General features: G+C 30.4%; 3 protein-coding genes and 1 long non-coding RNA gene across 7 annotated transcripts; all 4 read left to right on the top strand.

Moving 5' to 3' along the window:
- The first annotated feature begins 2678 nt into the window (after positions 1-2678).
- LOC126555612 (uncharacterized) lies at positions 2679-3868 on the top strand. Its single transcript, XR_007606889.1, has 4 exons — positions 2679-3075; positions 3137-3367; positions 3434-3667; positions 3743-3868. It is a non-coding gene; the product is annotated as an uncharacterized LOC126555612 (long non-coding RNA).
- Positions 3869-8005: 4137 nt separating this feature from the next.
- Positions 8006-9961, top strand: LOC126555611 (uncharacterized). Of its 2 annotated transcripts, none has more exons than XM_050210509.1 (6): positions 8006-8087; positions 8414-8638; positions 8707-8934; positions 9004-9160; positions 9253-9808; positions 9867-9961. In XM_050210509.1, exons 1-5 carry the CDS (start codon positions 8068-8070, stop codon positions 9616-9618), a joined length of 996 nt encoding a protein of 331 aa, XP_050066466.1. In that variant the 5' UTR covers positions 8006-8067; the 3' UTR covers positions 9619-9808; positions 9867-9961. The 2 variants fall into 2 exon arrangements, with proteins under 2 accessions (XP_050066466.1, XP_050066465.1); XM_050210508.1 differs by having other exon boundaries at positions 9253-9801.
- A 5853-nt stretch (positions 9962-15814) lies between these two features.
- On the top strand, positions 15815-17440 carry LOC126555614 (uncharacterized). Its single transcript, XM_050210513.1, has 3 exons — positions 15815-15891; positions 16730-16961; positions 17034-17440. The coding sequence occupies exons 1-3, from the start codon at positions 15871-15873 to the stop codon at positions 17099-17101; spliced, it is 321 nt and encodes a 106-aa protein (XP_050066470.1). The 5' UTR covers positions 15815-15870; the 3' UTR covers positions 17102-17440.
- A 198-nt stretch (positions 17441-17638) lies between these two features.
- On the top strand, positions 17639-19957 carry LOC126555613 (zinc finger and SCAN domain-containing protein 12-like). 3 transcript variants are annotated; one of them, XM_050210510.1, is made up of 5 exons: positions 17639-17706; positions 17904-17975; positions 18174-18245; positions 18442-18992; positions 19057-19957. In XM_050210510.1, exons 1-5 carry the CDS (start codon positions 17643-17645, stop codon positions 19063-19065), a joined length of 768 nt encoding a protein of 255 aa, XP_050066467.1. In that variant the 5' UTR covers positions 17639-17642; the 3' UTR covers positions 19066-19957. The 3 variants fall into 3 exon arrangements, with proteins under 3 accessions (XP_050066467.1, XP_050066468.1, XP_050066469.1); XM_050210511.1 differs by lacking the exon at positions 18174-18245; XM_050210512.1 differs by lacking the exon at positions 17904-17975 and having other exon boundaries at positions 17655-17706.
- The last annotated feature ends 1602 nt before the right edge of the window (positions 19958-21559 follow it).

Consider the following 21559-nt stretch of genomic DNA (forward strand, 5'->3'; position numbering starts at 1 on the left):
ACAATAACAATAATTTAATCATAACCGTGGCTGTGGTTCACCTAGATAATAGTCGCCGTATTCACCCGGCAACAGCTAAACGCCCTTTAGAAAATCGTATAAAACCAACCCTTTGACCGATCGTTTTGAAACTTACTCACATCGTAGAAAGTACCCCGGGCTACCATACCTGTGAGTTTGGTTAGCCTACTTAAAATATCACGGAGACGGCGTTCTCATTGTGCATTGTTGGTACATTGATGTACCAACAATGAAAATTGAACTTAATGTTTCAAAAAAGGTAACTAAAACGATGTTATTTCTTACCCGGCACTTTTGTCAATGGTTTGGGAATGTTACAGTGCGAAGTTTTTCGATACTTAACAATGTAATACTGTAATTCTATAGAGCTCGAGCCGCTGATTACGATTCAGCTTTCAAATTTTTTCGGAAATGAATACCGTGGAAGTTTTTGGGCGGGGAAGTTTGGCGGGCGGGGGGTCGTAAAAATTACGTAAAATCGCGAGATGTGTGAGTTTTAGCCTCCCACAACCCATTGATTTTGAAAAGGTTATTTAGATAATTATTATAAATAAAAAATAAAATTAATCATTAAGCTTTTTTTTATGAGTATTTTCTTTACCTAATTATGACTTTTTTATCAAAAAATACCTAATCTTAGTACTTTCTAAGATGTGAGTGAGTTTCAAAACGATCGGTCAAAGGGTTGATTTTATACGATTTTTGGAATTTTTTAAAACACGATTATACGTAATTTAGCATAACATGTACTGTACGCGTATAACTGTACAAACAATGCACAATGAGATCACCGTCTCCGTGATATTTGTAGTAGGCTAACCAAAATCACAGGAATGGTAGCTCGGGGTACTTACTACGATGTGTGTAAGTTTCAAAACCATTGGTCAAAGGGTTGATTTTATACGATTTTCTACAGGGCGTTTAGCTGTTGCCGGGTGAATACGGCGACTATTATCTAGGTGAACCACAGCCACGGTTATGATTAATTATTATTATTTTGTTTTCCTTTTATCAGTTTTTTTACTAAATAACACGTTTTGGAAAAATCTAAATAATAGAACTTATGCAGATCCCTACGGAGAACAATTAAATCTCTATTGGTTTTCGTCATATCTCCCACGGTTTTCCCGGCAAACAGCTCGTAAACGTGATTTTCCAAAGCACGAAATTGTCAGTTTTCATTCGCGTTTTCCCGGTAAACCGATGGCCGGACGTACAAATCGCATAGAGGTCGATTTATTCTCCGAGGGATTCTTCACTAGGACCAGTTTTTCGTTTTTCCAAAAAGTCATTATTAAAAACTTTTATTTTTAAATGGCGTTTGACGTATACGATGTTTTTAAAAAACTTAAATAACACGTTTTCGAAAAATCTAAATAATAGAACTTATGCAGATCCCTACGGAGAACAATTAAATCTCTATTGGTTTTCGTCATATCTCCCACGGTTTTCCCGGCAAACAGCTCGTAAACGTGATTTTCCAAATTATCATATTCATCATTATTATAAGTTTATGTGATATCGGACGGTCGTTTTTTGGACTTCCTCCTTTCAAAAACCCTACGGAACGATAGATAATTCACTCCGGAATGCACTCGTACCACTTACAAAGCTGTAAGTCGAAAGCCTGATTTTACACGACCATCGGAAATGAGATTAGCTGTTGCCGGGTGAATACAGCGGTAGACCAACAATGCACAATGAGATCACCGTCTCCGTGATATTTGTAGTGGGTTCACCAAAATCACAGGCATGGTAGCTCGAGGTACTTTCTACGATGTGTGTAAGTTTCAAAACGATCGGTCGAAGGGTTGATTTTATACGATTTTTGGAATTTTTTAAAAGACGATTATACGTAATTTAGCATAACATGTACTGTACGCGTATAACTGTACAAACAATGCACAATGAGATCACCGTCTCCGTGATATTTGTAGTAGGCTAACCAAAATCACAGGAATGGTAGCTCGGGGTACTTACTACGATGTGTGTAAGTTTCAAAACCATTGGTCAAAGGGTTGATTTTATACGATTTTCTACAGGGCGTTTAGCTGTTGCCGGGTGAATACGGCGACTATTATCTAGGTGAACCACAGCCACGGTTATGATTACATTATTATTATTGTTTTCCTTTTATCAGTTTTTTAACCTAACCTAACACGTTTTCGAAAAATCTAAATAATAGAACTTATGCAGATCCCTACGGAGAACAATTTAATCTTTATTGGTTTTCGTCATATCTCCCACGGTTTTCCCGGCAAACAGCTCGTAAACGTGATTTTCCAAATTATCATATATTATCATAAGTTACGAAAAAATAAACTGCAATGCTTTGTTTAATAATACTTCATTAATGGCCATGTTAAATATTGAGTTATTCCAAAGTCAGTTCTTTCTGTTACACCCTGTACATAATTTTTAAGTTGCATTTTATTAACATAATATTAAATTAATATATATGTATACTATTTAGTTGGTATTGAGACAATCGAGCGGACATACGGGACAAGAAATGATGAACCAGTTTTGGAAATCAGTAAAGGTGTTGAAACAAAAAGCTTTTAAAAAAAATATATATAAAATGCAGTAAGTTTATTTTTTTTATAATCTGGATTAAAAACTAAATAACTAATAAATTATTATATGTTTAGAAAGTCTTACGATATATAGCTGTTGCTATTACTCAATTAAGTGCAATGGGGAACGTAATAGCAATTGACGATATTGAGTTATATTTAAAAAAAATGGAATGTTCAATATTCATGTTAGTGAACATATTAAAAACAATAATGCTCAAATTCAAAACGTTATGCACACAACAACCTCTGATTTAGATTACACTACTACATTAAACCAAAAATTATTTAATATAATACAGCAAAATAATTTTTTAAATAATTACAAATCGTATAAAACTGAAATAATCAATAACATCATGTCTGAAAACAAACATTTAAAAAAACAGAAAGCAAAATTCATTTCCGCATACAAAAAAAAATTAAACGATGCATTTGCTAGTAAGCAACTTGAAAACCTCGTTGAATTTGAAATTGAGTAAGTTTTTTATACATTGATATATACAAATTTTCAAATTTCAAACATATATTATTCACAGGAAGCAAATACCGAAGGTTGATTATTTTTATAATGCTACAAAAGAATGGAAAGTGAATGAAAAAAATGATCAATTGAACCACATGAAAAGTTTAAATATAATGCCGGTTGTCTTGTACAACAAATTCAAAAAACTAAGTGACGATTATTTGTTAAAATAAAATAAAGAAAACACTGTTCATCATATTTTAAACAGAACAACTTTTTTTGAATGTGTGTCGTATGATAAATAGTAAGATTATTTTTATATTATACACAGTATACATTTTTAATTATATACATTTACATTTATTTAAAGTAAACAGAATCCAGAATTTGCGCAATTAATGCACGACGCAATTAGTAACATGGTGATATGTATACAATTCAATATTGTATACCAACATATTGGCCCATTTTACGAAGTCAATGATGCGTTGACGGAAGATGGATATTCAGTATATCGTAAAGAACTTTTCCATAATTTTAGAATGATGGTGTCCAAATTAGAAGATTTGGAAAAAAACAAATATTTCGACATCGATATGATTGTGTATGTTCCTGAAAGAAAATTAATTTAAATTTAAATCACAAATACTTTTTACGTATATACATAATATATTTACAGAAAGGACGTTCCACGAATGAAAACGGTGTATACGGACAATGGCCAATGTTTAACAAAATTTATTCACGAGGAACATGACAAATTAAAAATTATTGATATCATGATTTTAGGTGTATTTCAATGGTTCAACATAATAAATATGATACCGATTTAACCGTAAGTTATTAACATATATAATATTAAATATTTGAAAATGTATATTATAATTTAAAAAAATTGCAGATGAAATGCCTGATAAAAAACGTTTTGATATTTTCAAAATTATTAAAATTAAATTTTAAAGAGTCCTTTTCCAATTCCCATATAAAAGCATCAGTACATAAATTAAGCAGCAACAAAATTCTAAATCAATACAGATTCTCATTAAAATCACCTTTTTCTTATTCATTGAACCAAAATTCATTTCCCTCAATCAAAAATTTAAACAATAATAAATTATTCTACACCATCATACGTATACATCCTCATTTATATGAAAATTACTTCAGAGGCCATAACATAAACCCTCCTCAATTCGACTTTTCAATTTTAAAAAAAAAAATTAATTTCCTTCAACAAAATGTGAATTCTATACTTTCCAATCACCTCAACACAAATTTCGACACATTCCATTCTGATTTCCGCCTCCAACTAAAAACCTATAATTCTAATATTGCAAAAATTGATAAATACATAAAAATAAACAGTTTGAAGTCCAAACAAAATAATTTGTTAACATCAGCAGTAATAAATACACCAAAATCTATTAGAAAATCAAAACCATCATTTTATCCAAGGTATGTTATTTTTTTAAAATTAAATCGACGTCTCACCCAAATGTTTTTTTTCTTACGTTCTTAACATACCCAGCCATGCGGGTGCGACGTCCTCTTAACTACCTCATTATTTATTAAATTTTTTTTTTTTTACAGGAGTAATGAATTGAAATTGTATATGGATAAACATTTAAATTGTACAAATATTCTAAAATAATAAAGAAATTATTTTGTGATTATTATTGTGATTTATTTATTATTATTATTATTTAATTCCTTGTAAACACCTGAATGACGATTTAAAACTTGAAACGGGACCCGAAAAGGCTGGAAAACCGTAAAAAACGGATGAAAGAATTAAATAAAATTGACAATATTATCATAATGAATTATTGATGGTCGTTGGCCATGATAAGGAGGTAGGAACGGACAACGCCGTCGTAACAGGAGCGTCTAAACCATAGATAATAAATACATGGATAGGACGCCTCAAATTCATTACGTATTAGTTTTGCGGTCCAGCATAGATAAGAAATTGAGGCGATTTGCTTACATTTTTGAATGTGATAACAACTGTTTTCGAAATGATTAAAGTGTATCATAATGTAACACAGCAACCTCAATTTTATAACCAAGTGCTTCACTGATAAGATGTTATGTCCTATCCATGTATTTATTATCTATGGTCTAAACACAGGAATGCACCTCACGCATTCTGCGCATGCGCGTAATTTATTCACCACTATCATTATGTTAGGCTGTTATCAATATATCATATCAAATCACTATAATACGATAATAATTAATAATATGAATTATGAATCAATATATCAAAATATTTTCCTGTAGAACTGCTTACTGCGCATGATGACTACGTCATCCGGTCTCGGTAAAAAGGCGCGAAATCAAATATTGTATTTTCCATTTTTCCATTACTCTACATTATGAATTATAATCACTATAAATATGCAGCAGTAATAATAATAGTATAATATATTTATAGAAAATGTTCAACTCAATACAATGTATTATTATAATACAATAATTTTCCTAAAAATAGTATTTCAAATTGTGGGATCGGCTCGTGTAATAAGATCTTCTCTTTTTAAGTTACTCCCTATATTGCCTCTGAAATCATCCAATATTCTTTCCATTGTCTCACCTTGTGATAATTTAGTTGCTATTTCATGCTTTTTTGTAATAAAGTATAAAAATAACAGTTTGCAATTTACCATTATGAATACACAATAAATAACTGGTTACTGATTTCTGGTATACGGTATTATGACGTATTAGTAGATAAACGATAATAAATGCCGGCATTCCGGCAAACTGCTTATTAAAACATGTGGTTTTTGATTAATCGTTAATGTTATTTTCTCATTTATCAATATGGAATATTAATCATTAATTAATTAAGTACTATACTTTAAATGTTTAACCAAAGAATACGTTATAACAAATACTAAATTATGTGTATTATTTAAAATATAAATTTAAGTTTGCGCCAATTATTCGAACGCATACAGCATACCTATTATATTTTTGATAGTGTTTTAATGTTGTAATTTGATTAATAAATTTGAAATTAAATAAATATACTTCTATCCAATCAGCAATATTATTATGTATATGGGAATCAGATTTCATACTTTGCCGACAAACTTTATTTGTATAATTTATATATTTTATATATTTATTATTTGATACTAACTCTCCGTGATATTTGTAGTAGGTTGACCAAACTCGCAGGGACGGTAGCCCGGGATACTTGCTACGATGTGTGTAAGTTTCAAGACGATAGGTCAAAGGGTTGGTTTTATACGATTTTACGATTGGCGACTATTATCTAGGTGAACCACAGCCACGGTTATGATTACATTATTATTATTGTTTTCCTTTTATCAGTTTTTTAACCTAAATAACACGTTTTCGAAAAATCTAAATAATAGAACTTATGCAGATCCCTACGGAGAACAATTTAATCTTTATTGGTTTTCGTCATATCTCCCACGGTTTTCCCGGCAAACAGCTCGTAAACGTGATTTTCCAAAGCACCAAATTGTCAGTTTTCATTCGCGTTTTTCCGGTAAACCGATGGCCGGACGTACAATTCGCATAGAGGTCGATTTATTCTCCGAGGGATTCTTCACTAGGACCAATTTTTCGTTTTTCCAAAAAGTCATTATTAAAAACTTTTATTTTTTAAAAGGCGTTTGACGTATACGATGTTTTTAAAAAACCTAAATAACACGTTTTCGAAAAATCTAAATAATAGAACTTATGCAGATCCCTACGGACAACAATTTAATCTCTATTGTTTTTCGTCATATCTCCCACGGTTTTCCAGGCAAACAGCTCGTAAACGTGATTTTCCAAAGCACGAAATCGTCAGTTTTCATTCGCGTTTTCCCGGTAAACCGATGGCCGGACGTACAATTTGCATAGAGGTCGATTTATTCTCCGAGGGATTCTTCACTAGGACCAGTTTTTCACCGCCAAAATGTAGAAGAGACCATGTAAAATCCCATGCCGTTCACTGGGACTCTTTTCAATATCAGGGGCGAGCACCTATGCGATGGCTTTCGATACTAAACAGTTTAGCATCATAATTCTGTAGAGCACGAGCCGCTGATTACGATTCCGCTTTCAAATTTTTACGGAAATGAATACCGTGGAAGTATTTGGGCGGGGAAGTTTAACGGGCGGGGGGTCGTAAATATTAACGTAAATTCGCGAGATGTGTTAATTTTAGCCTCTCATAACCCATTGATTTTTCGATACGAAACATATGGAACGGCACCCGGAGAGTATTTTCGGTCCTTTGGAGGGGGGCCGAAAAACCAATATTGACCGAGATATCGACTTTTTTTGAAAGATAAGCTCATTGTGTTGCAATGTTTCAAAAAGAGCGTCGTTGATAATATATATAGTTATAAACAAATTGAATACAAAAAAAAAAAAACTAAACATTCATAATACTAAATTCATATATTCATATTTTTAGTCAATTTGTTGCCGAATGATACTGTGAAAATAAGTGATGACAGTGTTGTTGTTATTAAATGATTAAAATTCCAAAAATAAAAATTCCCCAAAAAAAATGTGTTATGAGAACGTAAGTTTTTTTTATAAAAACTTGAATAAAAAACAAAATAACTAATAATTTATTGTATTATTTTTAGAATGTCATAAAAACTATCGCGACTGCAATGATGGAGTTGCATGATATGGGGCATAATGCCATCCCCTTGGATGTATTAATGTTACCTAAAAAAATGCTCTCAATTTAATATTAAAATTATCAAATACCTTACAGACTACAATATTGAACTCCAAAATAATTTAAATAATAATTCAAATAAAAAATTCTTTCCAACAAAGTTAATACATCAAAAAATTTTTCTTACATTAAACAAAACAATTTATTTCTTAATTATAATCAGCAAAATCATCAAATTATTCATAACCTTATAAGTCAAGATAGCCATTTAAAGAAAAAAGTAAAAAATACTTGAATCAAGAAAAAAAAAAATAAATAAAGCAATAGCCAGTAAAACTTTAAAACATATGGTGGAATTTGAAATAAAGTAAGTTGATTATAAACATATATACAGGGTGTTCCATTTATTCATAAGAAAAATAGTTTAGTACATTTCATACATTTATACATAAGTTGCCATTTAAAAATCAAAAGTTGATAGTGGTTACACCTACAAAAATAACGATTAAGAAAAATGTGGGAATGAAAATTATTAATAAAGTAGTACACATTTTGAAGTTTAAAAAAAGTTAATACTTTTTGAAATAATTAGTATCTTACGTTAAATGGATCACTCATATTTACATATTTACATTTTTATATTTATAATACATATAGTTACCAACTGAGTTTTTAAACATTTAATATTTACAGAAAACAAATACCAATTAAAAATGAGATTTCAATACCATATCATTATTGGAAAATTGAAAATTTTGAGTGTTTATCAAATTTAAAAATATTTAATATAATCCCTGAAGTTTTGTTTGATGCATTCCTCAACTTCAGTGATAATTATTTGTTCACCGAGGAACATAACAATAAAATTCATGCCATTTTAAATAATTTTAATATGTTAAATTTGACATATACTGAAGAGTAAGAATATTTTATATTATATATATTTTTATTTATTTACATTTATATCTATTTACATTTGTCTACAGGAAGCAGAATACTGATTTTGGAAAAATGTTACATGGCACATTAGAACAAATGATAATATGTTCTAAATTTAACATTGTATATAAATATATCGACAGTTTTATAACAACTAACAAGTTCACAGAAAATGCATACGTCGGAAATAAATATTTATACCTCAATTTTCTATGCATGGTCCATAAATTGGAGAAATTAAGAACAAATTTGTATTTCGACATGGAAATGATTGTGTAAGAAAAAAAAAAAATATTAGAAATTTAAATTACATACAGTTTTTACATATAGACATTTACTTACAGAACGAAATTAACCCAAATAGAATATATGAGTATTGATATGGGGATGTACTCAAAATATTTTATTTTTGAAAACCATGAAAAGTTTTCAAATTTAGAAATAATAATTATTGGAACATATAGCTGGTTGGAGAAAAATAAATACGCAAAATTCTTAACTGTAAGTTATTTACATATATTATATAATGTATACATACATTATTAACAAAATGTTTAATTATGAAATTATTTAACTATTTACAAAAATTTCAGATGAAATGCTTGATTAACTATGTACTTAATTTTTCAAAAATTTTACATATACATCTTAATAAATTAACAAGTTCCACATTCATAAAAAAAGCTGTATCATCACTAGAAGAAAAACAAATAATTCTCTGTTCTCGATCATCTCCTAAAAATCCATACAAATATTACTTAAATACAAATTTCATAGCTTCAAAACATAATTTAAACAAATCAAAATTGTATTCTAATATCATTCACATTTCTCCTTCAAAATTTCAATTTTATATTTCCCACATTCTCATCCCCATAAACTCTATTGACAACTATATTTTAAAAAAACAATTTAATCTACTTCACAAAAACTTTTTTTATTCTTCAAGAACATCTTAACACAAACGTACAAAATTTTTTTTCTGATTTCCAAAATAATCTTCAGTCTTACAAAAATAAAATTCAAGAAATAAATAAATATATCAAACAAAACAGCCTAAAGAAAATTCCAAATTATCAAGTAACGACAATTCTAAATACTCCGGCGTCGATTAAAAAAGAAAAAACATCATATTACAGAAGGTTAGAAGTTAGTTTTAGATTTTTACTAAACTTTATATATTTATTTATTTTTATTTTTTTTACAGGGGTAATGAACAAACAGTATATGAAAAACTACATTTAAAGAATATAATTTTATAAACATAATTGATAATTAAATAAAACACGCTGTAATCCTGCACCAAGTATTATTTTCTGGACAACTCGACCTCACCACCCCTTTTTGTAAATTGTAAGTATCCAAAATGCATTTCCCAAAAAGTGGTGCAGTTTACACGGACTTGCTGCGGTAATGCGCTTCACGTCGTCATCCAACGCAATTGTTACCCTCCTAAATGCATCCACAGGATAGCGGAGTACGTACCCTTTACAGGGACGTATTTTTTATAGCTGTAGGATTGTGGGTTATTTTTAAATATTTTTTCAAAGTTATGGTTTAGCATGCGGTTGCCGCATGATGCCAGTTATTCGGACTTGCTGCGGTAATGCGCTTCACGTCGTCATCCATTATGGTTATGGTTAAATGCAAATCCATACGGAGAACAATTTAATCTCTTATGATTTTCGTCATATCTCTCACGGTATTCCTGGGAAACGGATCGTAATCGTTTTCCTAATCATTATATTATGTTTATATGTCATGTATTTATGTTACGCACTCTGATTCCAACTAAAACAAAAAAAATTATCAAGTACAAAACAAAATTTGGAGGGAAAGTGTTATAGTTACGCAATCTCTGTGCTGACATTTTTCGAAGCTTCGAAGCTCTAACCTTTTGAATTCGTTTTTTAATAGTTGTTTGGTTTTTTTTGTTCTTAAAATATGAGTAAACGTAGCTTATCTCTGGTAGAGTTAGCAAAATCAAATGTTGTGTTGCAGAAATCAAGTGTACCTGAGATTTCTAGCAACGACAACAGTGGTTTGTTGTCGTTTGCTTCATGTAAGTAATAAACCTACAAATGTATTGTTTTATTTTTATTTTGGTTGGTATATTAGTCATAATTAACTCCTCTGGAGTAACCAAATCCCAAAGAAAAATTACCACTAAAGACATTAATAAAAGATAATAAGGTTATTGAATGCGAAATTCAAAATGTAATTGGTAATGTAGGATTTGGTTATGTTTATTGTGGTAATTTGAATTATTAATTTTTATTATTTAATTGTAATAGACCATACAAATACTAATTGATTTTATTTATTTATTTTTTCACCAATAAAATGTCGTTGTAACAAGTACGAATAAGTAATAGTCCAAACGAGCGTTTGGCAGGGAGAAAAAAATTCTACAACATAATTACTTTCAACAATCATTAAGCTACGTTAATATGCATTTACTTATAGAATTCTTCATTATAGCCGGGGCTATACATGGCGTAATCTTTGACTTTTTCCATAATTGTAAATTTAGGTTTGAATTCAAACTCTTGATTATATATTATATCTAGCTACTTTTTAACTAGAGAAAACCATTTAAGTCCAGTCAACATAATATCATGATTAAAAGTAAGGGTCCAGTTAATCAGCACTGATCGTTTGTTTAACATTGCACTAAACTTTTAGGTACAAAACGTATGGAATCGTGTGTCATAAATGTGCACGATTCAGTATGCTGATAAGGGCCGTACGTAATCGTGTTCTACCGTAACCTACGATCGGAATCTAGTTTATAAAATAACTATACCTGTAATAAGTCCGGTAGTATAAATTACCTAATTGACATTTAGTCGTACTATTGTACTAACCACGATGTAGATAAGATAAGGTGATAACACTCCAGAAGTCAAAACGAAGTTTTATCTCAATTTCACAATACCCATTACGGTCATAACAAGGTTTATTGATAAGGTGTCGTCACTTGTTTGAAATCTTGATTGAAAATTTTACCACAGATAGACATCACCACCGGGAGCGCTATATGTCCTATGAAGGCCGATAAATGAATACTTTTGTACGCCAAAGCCATAGAAAATTTAAAATATATTATGATTTAAGGAATAAAATACAAAATTTTATTTTGTAAATGACCATGACTTCTATGTTTGTATTTAAATACTTTTTTTTTTCAAATACAATTATTAATATTATTAAATACTGTTATTACTCATTTTTAAATTTCCTATTCCAAAAAAAATATGTATGGTTAATTCACTAAATTATCATACCTACATAATACTTTCCATAATATATTCAACAAATAATATTCATAATTACATGGACGTAAATAGGGAAATTGGGAGGGTGCTTGGCCCGCTCTGAGCCATCTTAAGCCTTTCCTAAGATATATATATAATTTAAAAACTTCATATAGGTACATTTTTAACTACTTATTTTTCTAACATATTTTGTAGTTATTGAAGAAATAAATAAACAAAAAATTTTGACAAAGGTTGGTTGCTTAATACATAGTCAAATATTAACTAAGTATATAATTACATATTATGTCAAAACAAGGATGATATTTGCTTGCAAAAGAAAAAACGAGCAAGTTGCTGAAAAAAAGAGAACACAAAAAAAACTATGTATTATGTATACTAGAAAATAATAATAATAATATATAATATTACTTACTGACTTGTTTAATTTAATTTGTCATGCTCATATTGAAGTCTTAGTAAGATATGGGTCCGGTACTCCGGTAGGTATCCTTTGCTTGTACTTAGAACGTGACATTTCTTAAACGCAATATATATAAATTATAGTATAGGTAGCCAAATCCAAAAATAATAACATTTTAATTAATATACTTACAGTTTCAATAACATTTTGTATTTAACAATATGAAAAAATCGGCCTTCATAGGACAGGAAGCGCGCTCTGGTGTCTATAGTAACTATGGTAAGAATTTCAATCAAAAGTGTGTATGCATAGGGATATAGAGTGACGACACCTTATCAATACAAATTGGGTCATAATCGATAATAACAAGATTGATAAACAATAATATTAGATAAAAAAAAGTGTCCTATCTACACTCACACCAGAACACCGGCTACCGAGTGTCATTGAACGACTATTGTATGCCTGTATCAGCAATAAAGTATAAAAATAACATTTTGCAATTTACCATTATGAATACACAATAAACAACTGGTTACTGATACGGTATTATGACGTATTAGTAGATAAACGATAATAAATGCCGGCATTCCGGCAAACTGCTTATTAAAACATGTGGTTTTTGATTAATCGTTAATGTTATTTTCTCATTATCAAATATGGAATATTAATCATTAATTAATTAAGTACTATACTTTAAATGTTTAACCAAAGAATACGTTATAAACAAATACTAAATTATGTGTATTATTTAAAATATAAATTTAAAGTTTGCGCCAATTATTCGAACGCATACAGCATACCTATTATATTTTTTGATAGTGTTTTAATGTTGTAATTTGATTAATAAATTTGAAATTAAATAAAAATATACTTCTATCCAATCAGCAATATTATTATGTATATGGGAATCAGATTTCATACTTTGCCGACAACTTTATTTGTATAATTTATATATTTTATATATTATTATTTGATACTAACTCTCCGTGATATTTGTAGTAGGTTGACCAAACTCGCAGGGACGGTAGCCCGGGATACTTGCTACGATGTGTGTAAGTTTCAAGACGATAGGTCAAAGGGTTGGTTTTATACGATTTTACGATTGGCGACTATTATCTAGGTGAACCACAGCCACGGTTATGATTACATTATTATTATTGTTTTCCTTTTATCAGTTTTTTAACCTAAATAACACGTTTTCGAAAAATCTAAATAATAGAACTTATGCAGATTCCTACGGACAACAATTTAATCTCTATTGGTTTTCGTCATATCTCCCACGGTTTTCCCGGCAAACAGCTCGTAAACGTGATTTTCCAAAGCACGAAATTGTCAGTTTTCATTCGCGTTTTCCCGGTAAACCGATGGCCGGACGTACAATTTGCATAGAGGTCGATTTATTCTCCGAGGGATTCTTCACTAGGACCACCTTTTCGTTTTTCCAAAAAGTCATTATTTAAAACTTTTATTTTTTAAATGGCGTTTGACGTATACGATGTTTTTAAAAAACTTAAATAACACGTTTTCGAAAAATCTAAATAATAGAACTTATGCAGATTCCTACGGACAACAATTTAATCTCTATTGGTTTTCGTCATATCTCCCACGGTTTTCCCGGCAAACAGCTCGTAAACGTGATTTTCCAAATTATCATATTCATCATTATTATAAGTTTATGTGATTTCGGACGGTCGTTTTTTGGATTTCCTGCTTTCAAAAACCCTACAGAACGATAGTAAATGCACTCGGGAATGCACTCATACCACTCTCAGAACTCTAAGTCGAAAGCCTGATTTTACACGACCGTCGGAAATGAGATTAGCTTTTTCCGGGTAAGTCCTGCAATAGACCATCAATGCACAATGAGAACGCCGTCTCCGAGATATTTGTAGTAGGCTAACCAAAATCACAGGAATGATAGCTCGGGGTACTTACTACGATGTGTGTAAGTTTCAAAACGATCGGTCAAAGGGTTGATTTTATACGATTTTTGGAATTTCTTAAAACACGATTATACGTAATTTATAGTAATACAGCACGCGTATGCTGATCGCTGTACCAACAATGCACAATGAGATCGCCGTCTCCGTGATATTTTAAGTAGGATAACCAAACTCACAGGTATGGTAGCTCGGGGTACTTACTACGATGTGTGTAAGTTTCAAAACGATCGGTCAAAGGGTTGATTTTATACGATTTTTGGAATTTATTAAAACACGATTATACGTAATTTAGCATAAAAGGTACTGTACGCGTGTCACTGTACCAACAATGCACAATGAGAACGCCGTCTCCGTGATATTTTAAGTAGGCTAACCAAACTCACAGGTATGGTAGCTCGGGGTACTTACTACGATGTGTGTAAGTTTCAAAACGATCGGTCAAAGGGTTGATTTTATACGATTTTTTGAACTGGGTAACTCCTGATTTACTGCCAGATTGCAATGCAAGCCAGCGGTAAGATTATACTTACCTTCCGGAAGGCCGTTAATTGGACTTGATGTATACAAAAACACTTCAGAACGATAGTTAATTCACTCCGGAATGCACTCGTACTACTTACAAAGCTGTAAGTCGAAAGCCTGATTTTACACGATTTTCAGAAAGGAGATTGTCATTTGCTGTATAAATCTCGCGCTAGACCGTCAATGCACAATGAGAAGATCACCGTCTCCGTGATATTTGTAGTAGGCTAACCAAAATCACAGGAATGGTAGCTCGGGGTACTTACTACGATGTGTGTAAGTTTCAAAACGATCGGTCAAAGGGTTGATTTTATACGATTTTTGGAATTTCTTAAAACACGATTATACGTAATTTATAGTAATACAGCACGCGTATGCTGATCGCTGTACCAACACAACAATGCACAATGAGATCGCCGTCTCCGTGATATTTTAGCAGGATAACCAAACTCACAGGTATGGTAGCTCGGGGTACTTACTACGATGTGTGTAAGTTTCAAAACGATCGGTCAAAGGGTTGATTTTATACGATTTTTGGAATTTCTTAAAACACGATTATACGTAATTTATAGTAATACAGCACGCGTATGCTGATCGCAGTACCAACAATGCACAATGAGATCACCGTCTCCGTGATATTTGTAATAGGCTAACCAAACTCACAGGTATAACTGTACTCACTAGTACTTTAATTATGTAAAAGTGTGTTATGTTTGTTTGTTAGGTATTTATATACGGTTTTTCTGTTTTTTCTTTCTCTTATTAAAATGTTTTTGTTACATAATTCTGTTAAAGTGTTTCTAAATCTGGAATATGAATTTTGATGGTCGAATTTATAATTTAGTATAGATGTAATTAAAATGAATCAAAAACCCTACAGAACGATAGTTAATTCACTCAGTTATCTCAGTCTTAATTATTGTCCGGCGGTACATGATAAATGTGTTTATATTAGGTATAATTTTAGTTTATTAAGAGGCGACACTGCCGGGTGAGTCGTTGTTTATGGGCCGATATTCGAGCTTGGTGCGCATACTTCATTTACTCTTTCGCCGCGCTACAATGTGTACAATGGCTGTTGTTGTGAGTATTAAGTTTATTATTATTATTTATTTGTTAGGATGTCGCGTTCATCACGCGTGTCAAAGCACCCCGCCGCGGTACCGTTTTCTATTTCATTTTAACTATACCTATTATATTAGATTTGGCAATTTTAATTCAACCACTCATTGTTTTTCGTGATGCGTTTACAACTTTGCCCAACGCTATTCATGCCAAAGAATTACGGAACCCGGACGGGTATAAATCTACTTTACCGGACACCCTTTTTTTAAATTTTTTTTTTTCAAAACACGTGTCCGGTAAAGTAGATTATACCCGTCCGGGTTCCGTATTCCGTTATTCCACAGACTTCTATACTAACTAGATAAGGAACTCGTATATTATTTATATTATTAACATTGAAGCTTGCGTATCAGCGTCCGCCATCTTTTTGGTTGGCAAAACATTACGTTTCCTATACAAAATGTATTAGGAATAACATCGTTTTTAATGGTAAAATATAGAAATAAATGAAAAATGATTTATATAAAATATTTTTAATTTTTTTTAAACAACAGGTTTAGACATCATAAAATACGATACAACACAATTAATATTTACCATATAAAATACCATATAATGCCAACCGAAAAACCTGGCTTCAATTGATAGCGGGAATTCGCTATCTAGTTCTATATAGAAATCTGTGCGTTATTCTTTGTCAATGCCAGGATTATTATCAGCTATTCACTATTATCAGCGAATGGCCGCATGAAGTTGTAACCGTATCTAAGAACCGTATCAACAGATGTTTTGATGTACAGAACCGTGTTATTAACCAACATTGATAATATTAATTACATTTTAATTTTTATTCCAGACGCCAGATATCTTAAATCACCGTGTTTATGATCCTAAAAGCCGTTCGGCAATTGTCTTATGTATGGCTGACGATAAATATACTGAACAGTTTGTGGACCCCATATTAGGATTCAGGTCACACAAGACAGGTACATCTAAACTCCAGCTGCAGTTAACAAGAATTGAGCATCGGATATGGGCATACCAAAAAGATTTATATGCAAGGTCTGTTAACAAAAATCTTGGTTTAGGTATGTATATTGTTAAGATATGTTTTGAAATATTTGAGCGAGATGTGTCTATGATAGTACATTGAATTACAGGTATGAACCATGTACACGGTTTGAAAAAGAAAAAGGGTATGGTGCAAAGATTGTCTCAAACATATTGATAAAGAAAAAAAAAACTATAACTGATCTAGGAGGTCAATGCTTTTACATAGCCGATAAGGATTTAGTTCCTGGTGAGAATGATTTCTCTGTATTCACCCGTAGTCGATCAAACAGCCACCACATATATCTCGGCCCAGCAGCTTATGTCAATCATGATTGTGAATCAAACTCGGTGTTTTCACCCATTGGGGAAAAATCGTATGTCGGTATCTCAACTGTAAAAACTATATTGCCAGGAGAAGAGATTACAGTTTTTTATGGCAATAATTATTTTGGATATAAAAATTCAAACTGTGCGTGTCTTACTTGCGAAAATAAGGAGATGGGCATTTTCAAAAAAAAAGGTATTATTACATACATTTAATTCAAGAGTCGGGCTTATTTAATAATACACCTTGTTACATACCACGGAATAAAAAATCCTCAGTCAGTTGCTCAAATAATGTTCAATTGTACATACAATGTCAATAATTTAACTATAAACATTTTTTTTTTAAATACATTATGACAATAGTTTTTCCTTATATTACAGTAAAGACTATGGGAGTTGAACAGCCAGAGACAATGTCAGTAGAGGTTCTTGAATCATCCAAAAAAACAGAAGGTAATATTGCTGTTTTTTTTATATATTGTACTCCTTATCGTATGAATTTCTGCACTATCGTCAACTATATACTTATATTCCTATATTGCTCACACAATATCCAATCGTACATACCGCATAATATGAATTTCAATAATTTAACTATAAGCATTTTTTTTTTAAATACATTATGAAAATAGTTTTTCCTTATATTACAGTAAAGACTATGGAAGTTGAACAGCCAGAGACAATGTCAGTAGAGGTTCTTGAATCATCCAAAAAAACAGAAGGTAATATTGCTGTTTTTTTATATATTGTACTCCTTATCGTGTGAATTTCTGCACTATCGTCAACTATATACTTATATTCCTATATTACTCACACAATATCCAATTGTACATACCGCATAATATGAATTTCAATAATTTAACTATAAGCTTTTTTTTTTTTTAAATACATTATGAAAATAGTTTTTCCTTATATTACAGTAAAGACTATGGAAGTTGAACAGCCAGAGACAATGTCAGTAGAGGTTCTTGAATCATCCAAAAAAACAGAAGGTAATATTGCTGTTTTTTTATATATTGTACTCCTTATCGTGTGAATTTCTGCACTATTGTCAACTATATACTTATATTCCTATATTGCTCACACAATATCCAATCGTACATACCGCATAATATGAATTTCAATAATTTAACTATAAGCATTTTTTTTTTAAATACATTATGAAAATAGTTTTTCCTTATATTACAGTAAAGACAATGGCAATGGATCCACTACAGTCAGATAGTTCTTTGGACACAGAAACGTCCTCTGATGAAAATGCAGAAGATAATACCTCTGACGATGAAGGATCAATCCAGTCTACAGAGAGCAGTGACAATGACACTTCATTTAAATATAAGTGTGACAAATGTGATTTGTCATTTAAGTTTAACTGTTGGTTTAAAAGACACATTTCAACCCATAATCCTAGTTCTTTTGCATGCCGATACTGTCCAAAGTACTATAAACGAAAAGATATTCTGAGAGAGCACGAATACCTTCATTTCGGAGGAAAAAAACACAAGTGTAACGAATGCTCTAAAGAATTTGGCGACAAACGTAACCTAAATAAACATGTCAAATATAAGCATGAAAATTCTCTACTACAGTGCCCTAAATGTAAGAAAATGTATTCCGGTATGAGACAGTTAAGATACCACGACAATAGGATGCATTCACTAAAAACTCCATACAAATGCGGGATATGTAATGAAAAATTTTCAGTTCCATGTTTACTAGCAAGCCATCGTAAGAAAATGGTAATATATTGAAACTGCATTAAAAAATTATGAATTTTTTAACTATGAATTTTTTTTTTTTCAGGAACACTAAACAGAAAAAAATTTGTAACCTGATTTTTTTTTTTTTTTGTATATTGTAATGTATACATTAAAATAAATAATATTTATTTTAAGTTCTAACGTATTGTATTAATAAAATATTGAATTGCATTGCATGAATTTTTTTTTTTCATTAACACTAAACAGAAAAAAATGTATAACCTGATTTTTTTTTTTTTTGTATATTGTAATGTATACATTAAAATAAATAATATTTATTTTAAGTTCTAACGTATTGTATTAATAAAATATTGAATTGCATTGCATGAATTTTTTTTTTTTCATTAACACTAAACAGAAAAAAATGTATAACCTGATTTTTTTTTTTTTTGTATATTGTAATGTATACATTCAAATAAATAATATTTATTTTAAGTTCTAACGTATTGTATTAATAAAATATTGAATTGCATTGCAATTTTTTATCAATAGACAATTTAATTCATCAATGTTTACAATTCTTGAACCAAAACTTCTGATGAAATGTTATAAACTAGATGATTTCATAACAGTGTATATATAAATAAATTGTAGTAAAATTGTATATTTGTAGTATGCTAACCAAAATCTCAGGAATGGTAGCTCGGGGTACTTACTACGATGTGTGTAAGTTTCAAAACGATCGGTCAAAGGGTTGATTTTATACGATTTTCTAAAGGGCGTTTAGCTGTTGCCGGGTGAATACATCATTAGACCACCAATGCACAATGAGAAAATTAAATCTCTATTACAAGATACTATATACATTTATATTTATTTATGCTACTTTATTTTCAAACCTATAAATTTGTCATCAATTGTTATTACGCGCCTTCTTTTACAGTTTTTATAATATTATTAATTATATAATATATAGTATAGTATAAGTATACTAATAAAAAACCTCATGTTAATGCATTATATTTAATCATCATCAAAAATATTGTCCTAAGCATAAAACACATGTATCAATTTATGATTATGATTATTAAAAAATATTAATTATATTATATAATATACTTGTTATAAAAAAATTCTGACACCAAATATGTTTGTATTTTTTTTTCTATAACTATACTGTCAGTAAGTACTTACAGTTTGCATAAAGTGGTGGTGAGGTCGAGTTGTCCAGAAAATTTACATAATAATAACAAATACTATAAAAATAAAAAATAAAATATTATATTTTTCATCCAATATTGAAGCTATAATAAATACCTATAATTTAAATACATTTTTTAAGTTATATAAAATAATAAATAATATAATATGTACATTTTAAATATTTATTACATATCTGTGATTATATTCATTATCAGCACTTACTGCCTTCGTCAATGTATAAATCATTGTTGCAGATGGATGTGATTGAGTCTTAATAATATATTGAGTACCTACAAATAAGTGTAATGTTCCACACTACCCAAGGGGTCTTACACATAAGCGCGTTTTTTTTATCAAGGTGGTTCGCCAGTAGCCCTAATCCACCGTCTCCAGTTCTTCACTGTGTAGGATGCTAAAAAAAAAATTGACTAAATTATAATATTTATAAGAGTTAAAATTGTTTAAGTTTAAATATATCACCTCTTTCTTTTTGTGCCTGCTCTTTGACCAAGGGTTAAAGAATTTGAGATCACACATTTCGCACTTAAATAAACATTTCTCGGCATGTTTGTTTAGGTGATATTTAAGATTTTTTTCGTTTTTAAATTCCTTGTCACAAACATTGCATTTATAAACGATGGGATCATTAGAATGTTTATGTTCTATATGATGTTCTAATGTACATTTATGTCGATATTGTTTTCCGCAGTATGCACATGTAAACATAGTATTCCCGGTTCGGTGGTACTCTTTATGGCGACGTAAAGAGTCTTTACGTTTAAATTTTTTTAAGCAAATAGTACATTTATGCATACGTAGTTCAATGTGGGTATGTGAGTGTCTTATGATATGTGAACGATACTTAAATATTTGATTGCACTCAGGAAATTGGCAAAGAAACCCTAATGCATTATGTTTTATTTTAATTGTAGGCATTCGGTAGTTTTCAAAGTTTAAATCTAAGCAAAATAAAATATATATAAAAAATTAGTTAAAATCAAGAGCAAAATAATTATCAATTGTGTATGGATTATAGGAATAATTAAAATTACTTTCAATCATTTCTCTCATATGGAAATTCATATTGTCTTCATCAACATCATTATCATCAACATCACTACTTTCATCTTCATCTTGTTCATCATCAACATCACTACCCTGTGGATGTATTTAGGATGATGCGATGGATGACGACAGGAAGCGCATTACCGCAGCAAGTCGGTGGAAACTTCACCATACGGCAACCGTATGCTAAACCATAACTTTCAAAAAATATTAAAAAAAAACACACGTTCCTACAGCTATAAAAAATACGTCCCTGTAAAGGGTAGGTAGTCTGCTATCAGTATAATATTTCTATGTGATTTTTGGAATTTCTTAAAACACGATTATACGTAATTTAT

Source organism: Aphis gossypii, unplaced genomic scaffold, assembly GCF_020184175.1.
Source record: "Aphis gossypii isolate Hap1 unplaced genomic scaffold, ASM2018417v2 Contig00951, whole genome shotgun sequence".
Taxonomy (NCBI): Eukaryota; Metazoa; Arthropoda; class Insecta; order Hemiptera; family Aphididae; genus Aphis; species Aphis gossypii.

Excerpts from the sequence above, each read along its gene's own strand:
- LOC126555611 (XM_050210509.1), top strand. The coding sequence starts at position 8,068 with ATGGTGGAATTTGAAATAAA. Across the intron at positions 8,088-8,413 it reads ATGGTGGAATTTGAAATAAA|AAAACAAATACCAATTAAAA; the intron begins GTAAGTTGATTA and ends TAATATTTACAG. Across the intron at positions 9,161-9,252 it reads AATACGCAAAATTCTTAACT|ATGAAATGCTTGATTAACTA; the intron begins GTAAGTTATTTA and ends CAAAAATTTCAG.
- LOC126555614 (XM_050210513.1), top strand. The coding sequence starts at position 15,871 with ATGTGTACAATGGCTGTTGTT. Across the intron at positions 15,892-16,729 it reads TGTGTACAATGGCTGTTGTT|ACGCCAGATATCTTAAATCA; the intron begins GTGAGTATTAAG and ends TTTTTATTCCAG. Across the intron at positions 16,962-17,033 it reads TAACAAAAATCTTGGTTTAG|GTATGAACCATGTACACGGT; the intron begins GTATGTATATTG and ends ATTGAATTACAG.
- LOC126555613 (XM_050210510.1), top strand. The coding sequence starts at position 17,643 with ATGGGAGTTGAACAGCCAGAGACAATGTCAGTAGAGGTTCTTGAATCA. Across the intron at positions 17,707-17,903 it reads ATCATCCAAAAAAACAGAAG|TAAAGACTATGGAAGTTGAA; the intron begins GTAATATTGCTG and ends CTTATATTACAG. Across the intron at positions 17,976-18,173 it reads ATCATCCAAAAAAACAGAAG|TAAAGACTATGGAAGTTGAA; the intron begins GTAATATTGCTG and ends CTTATATTACAG.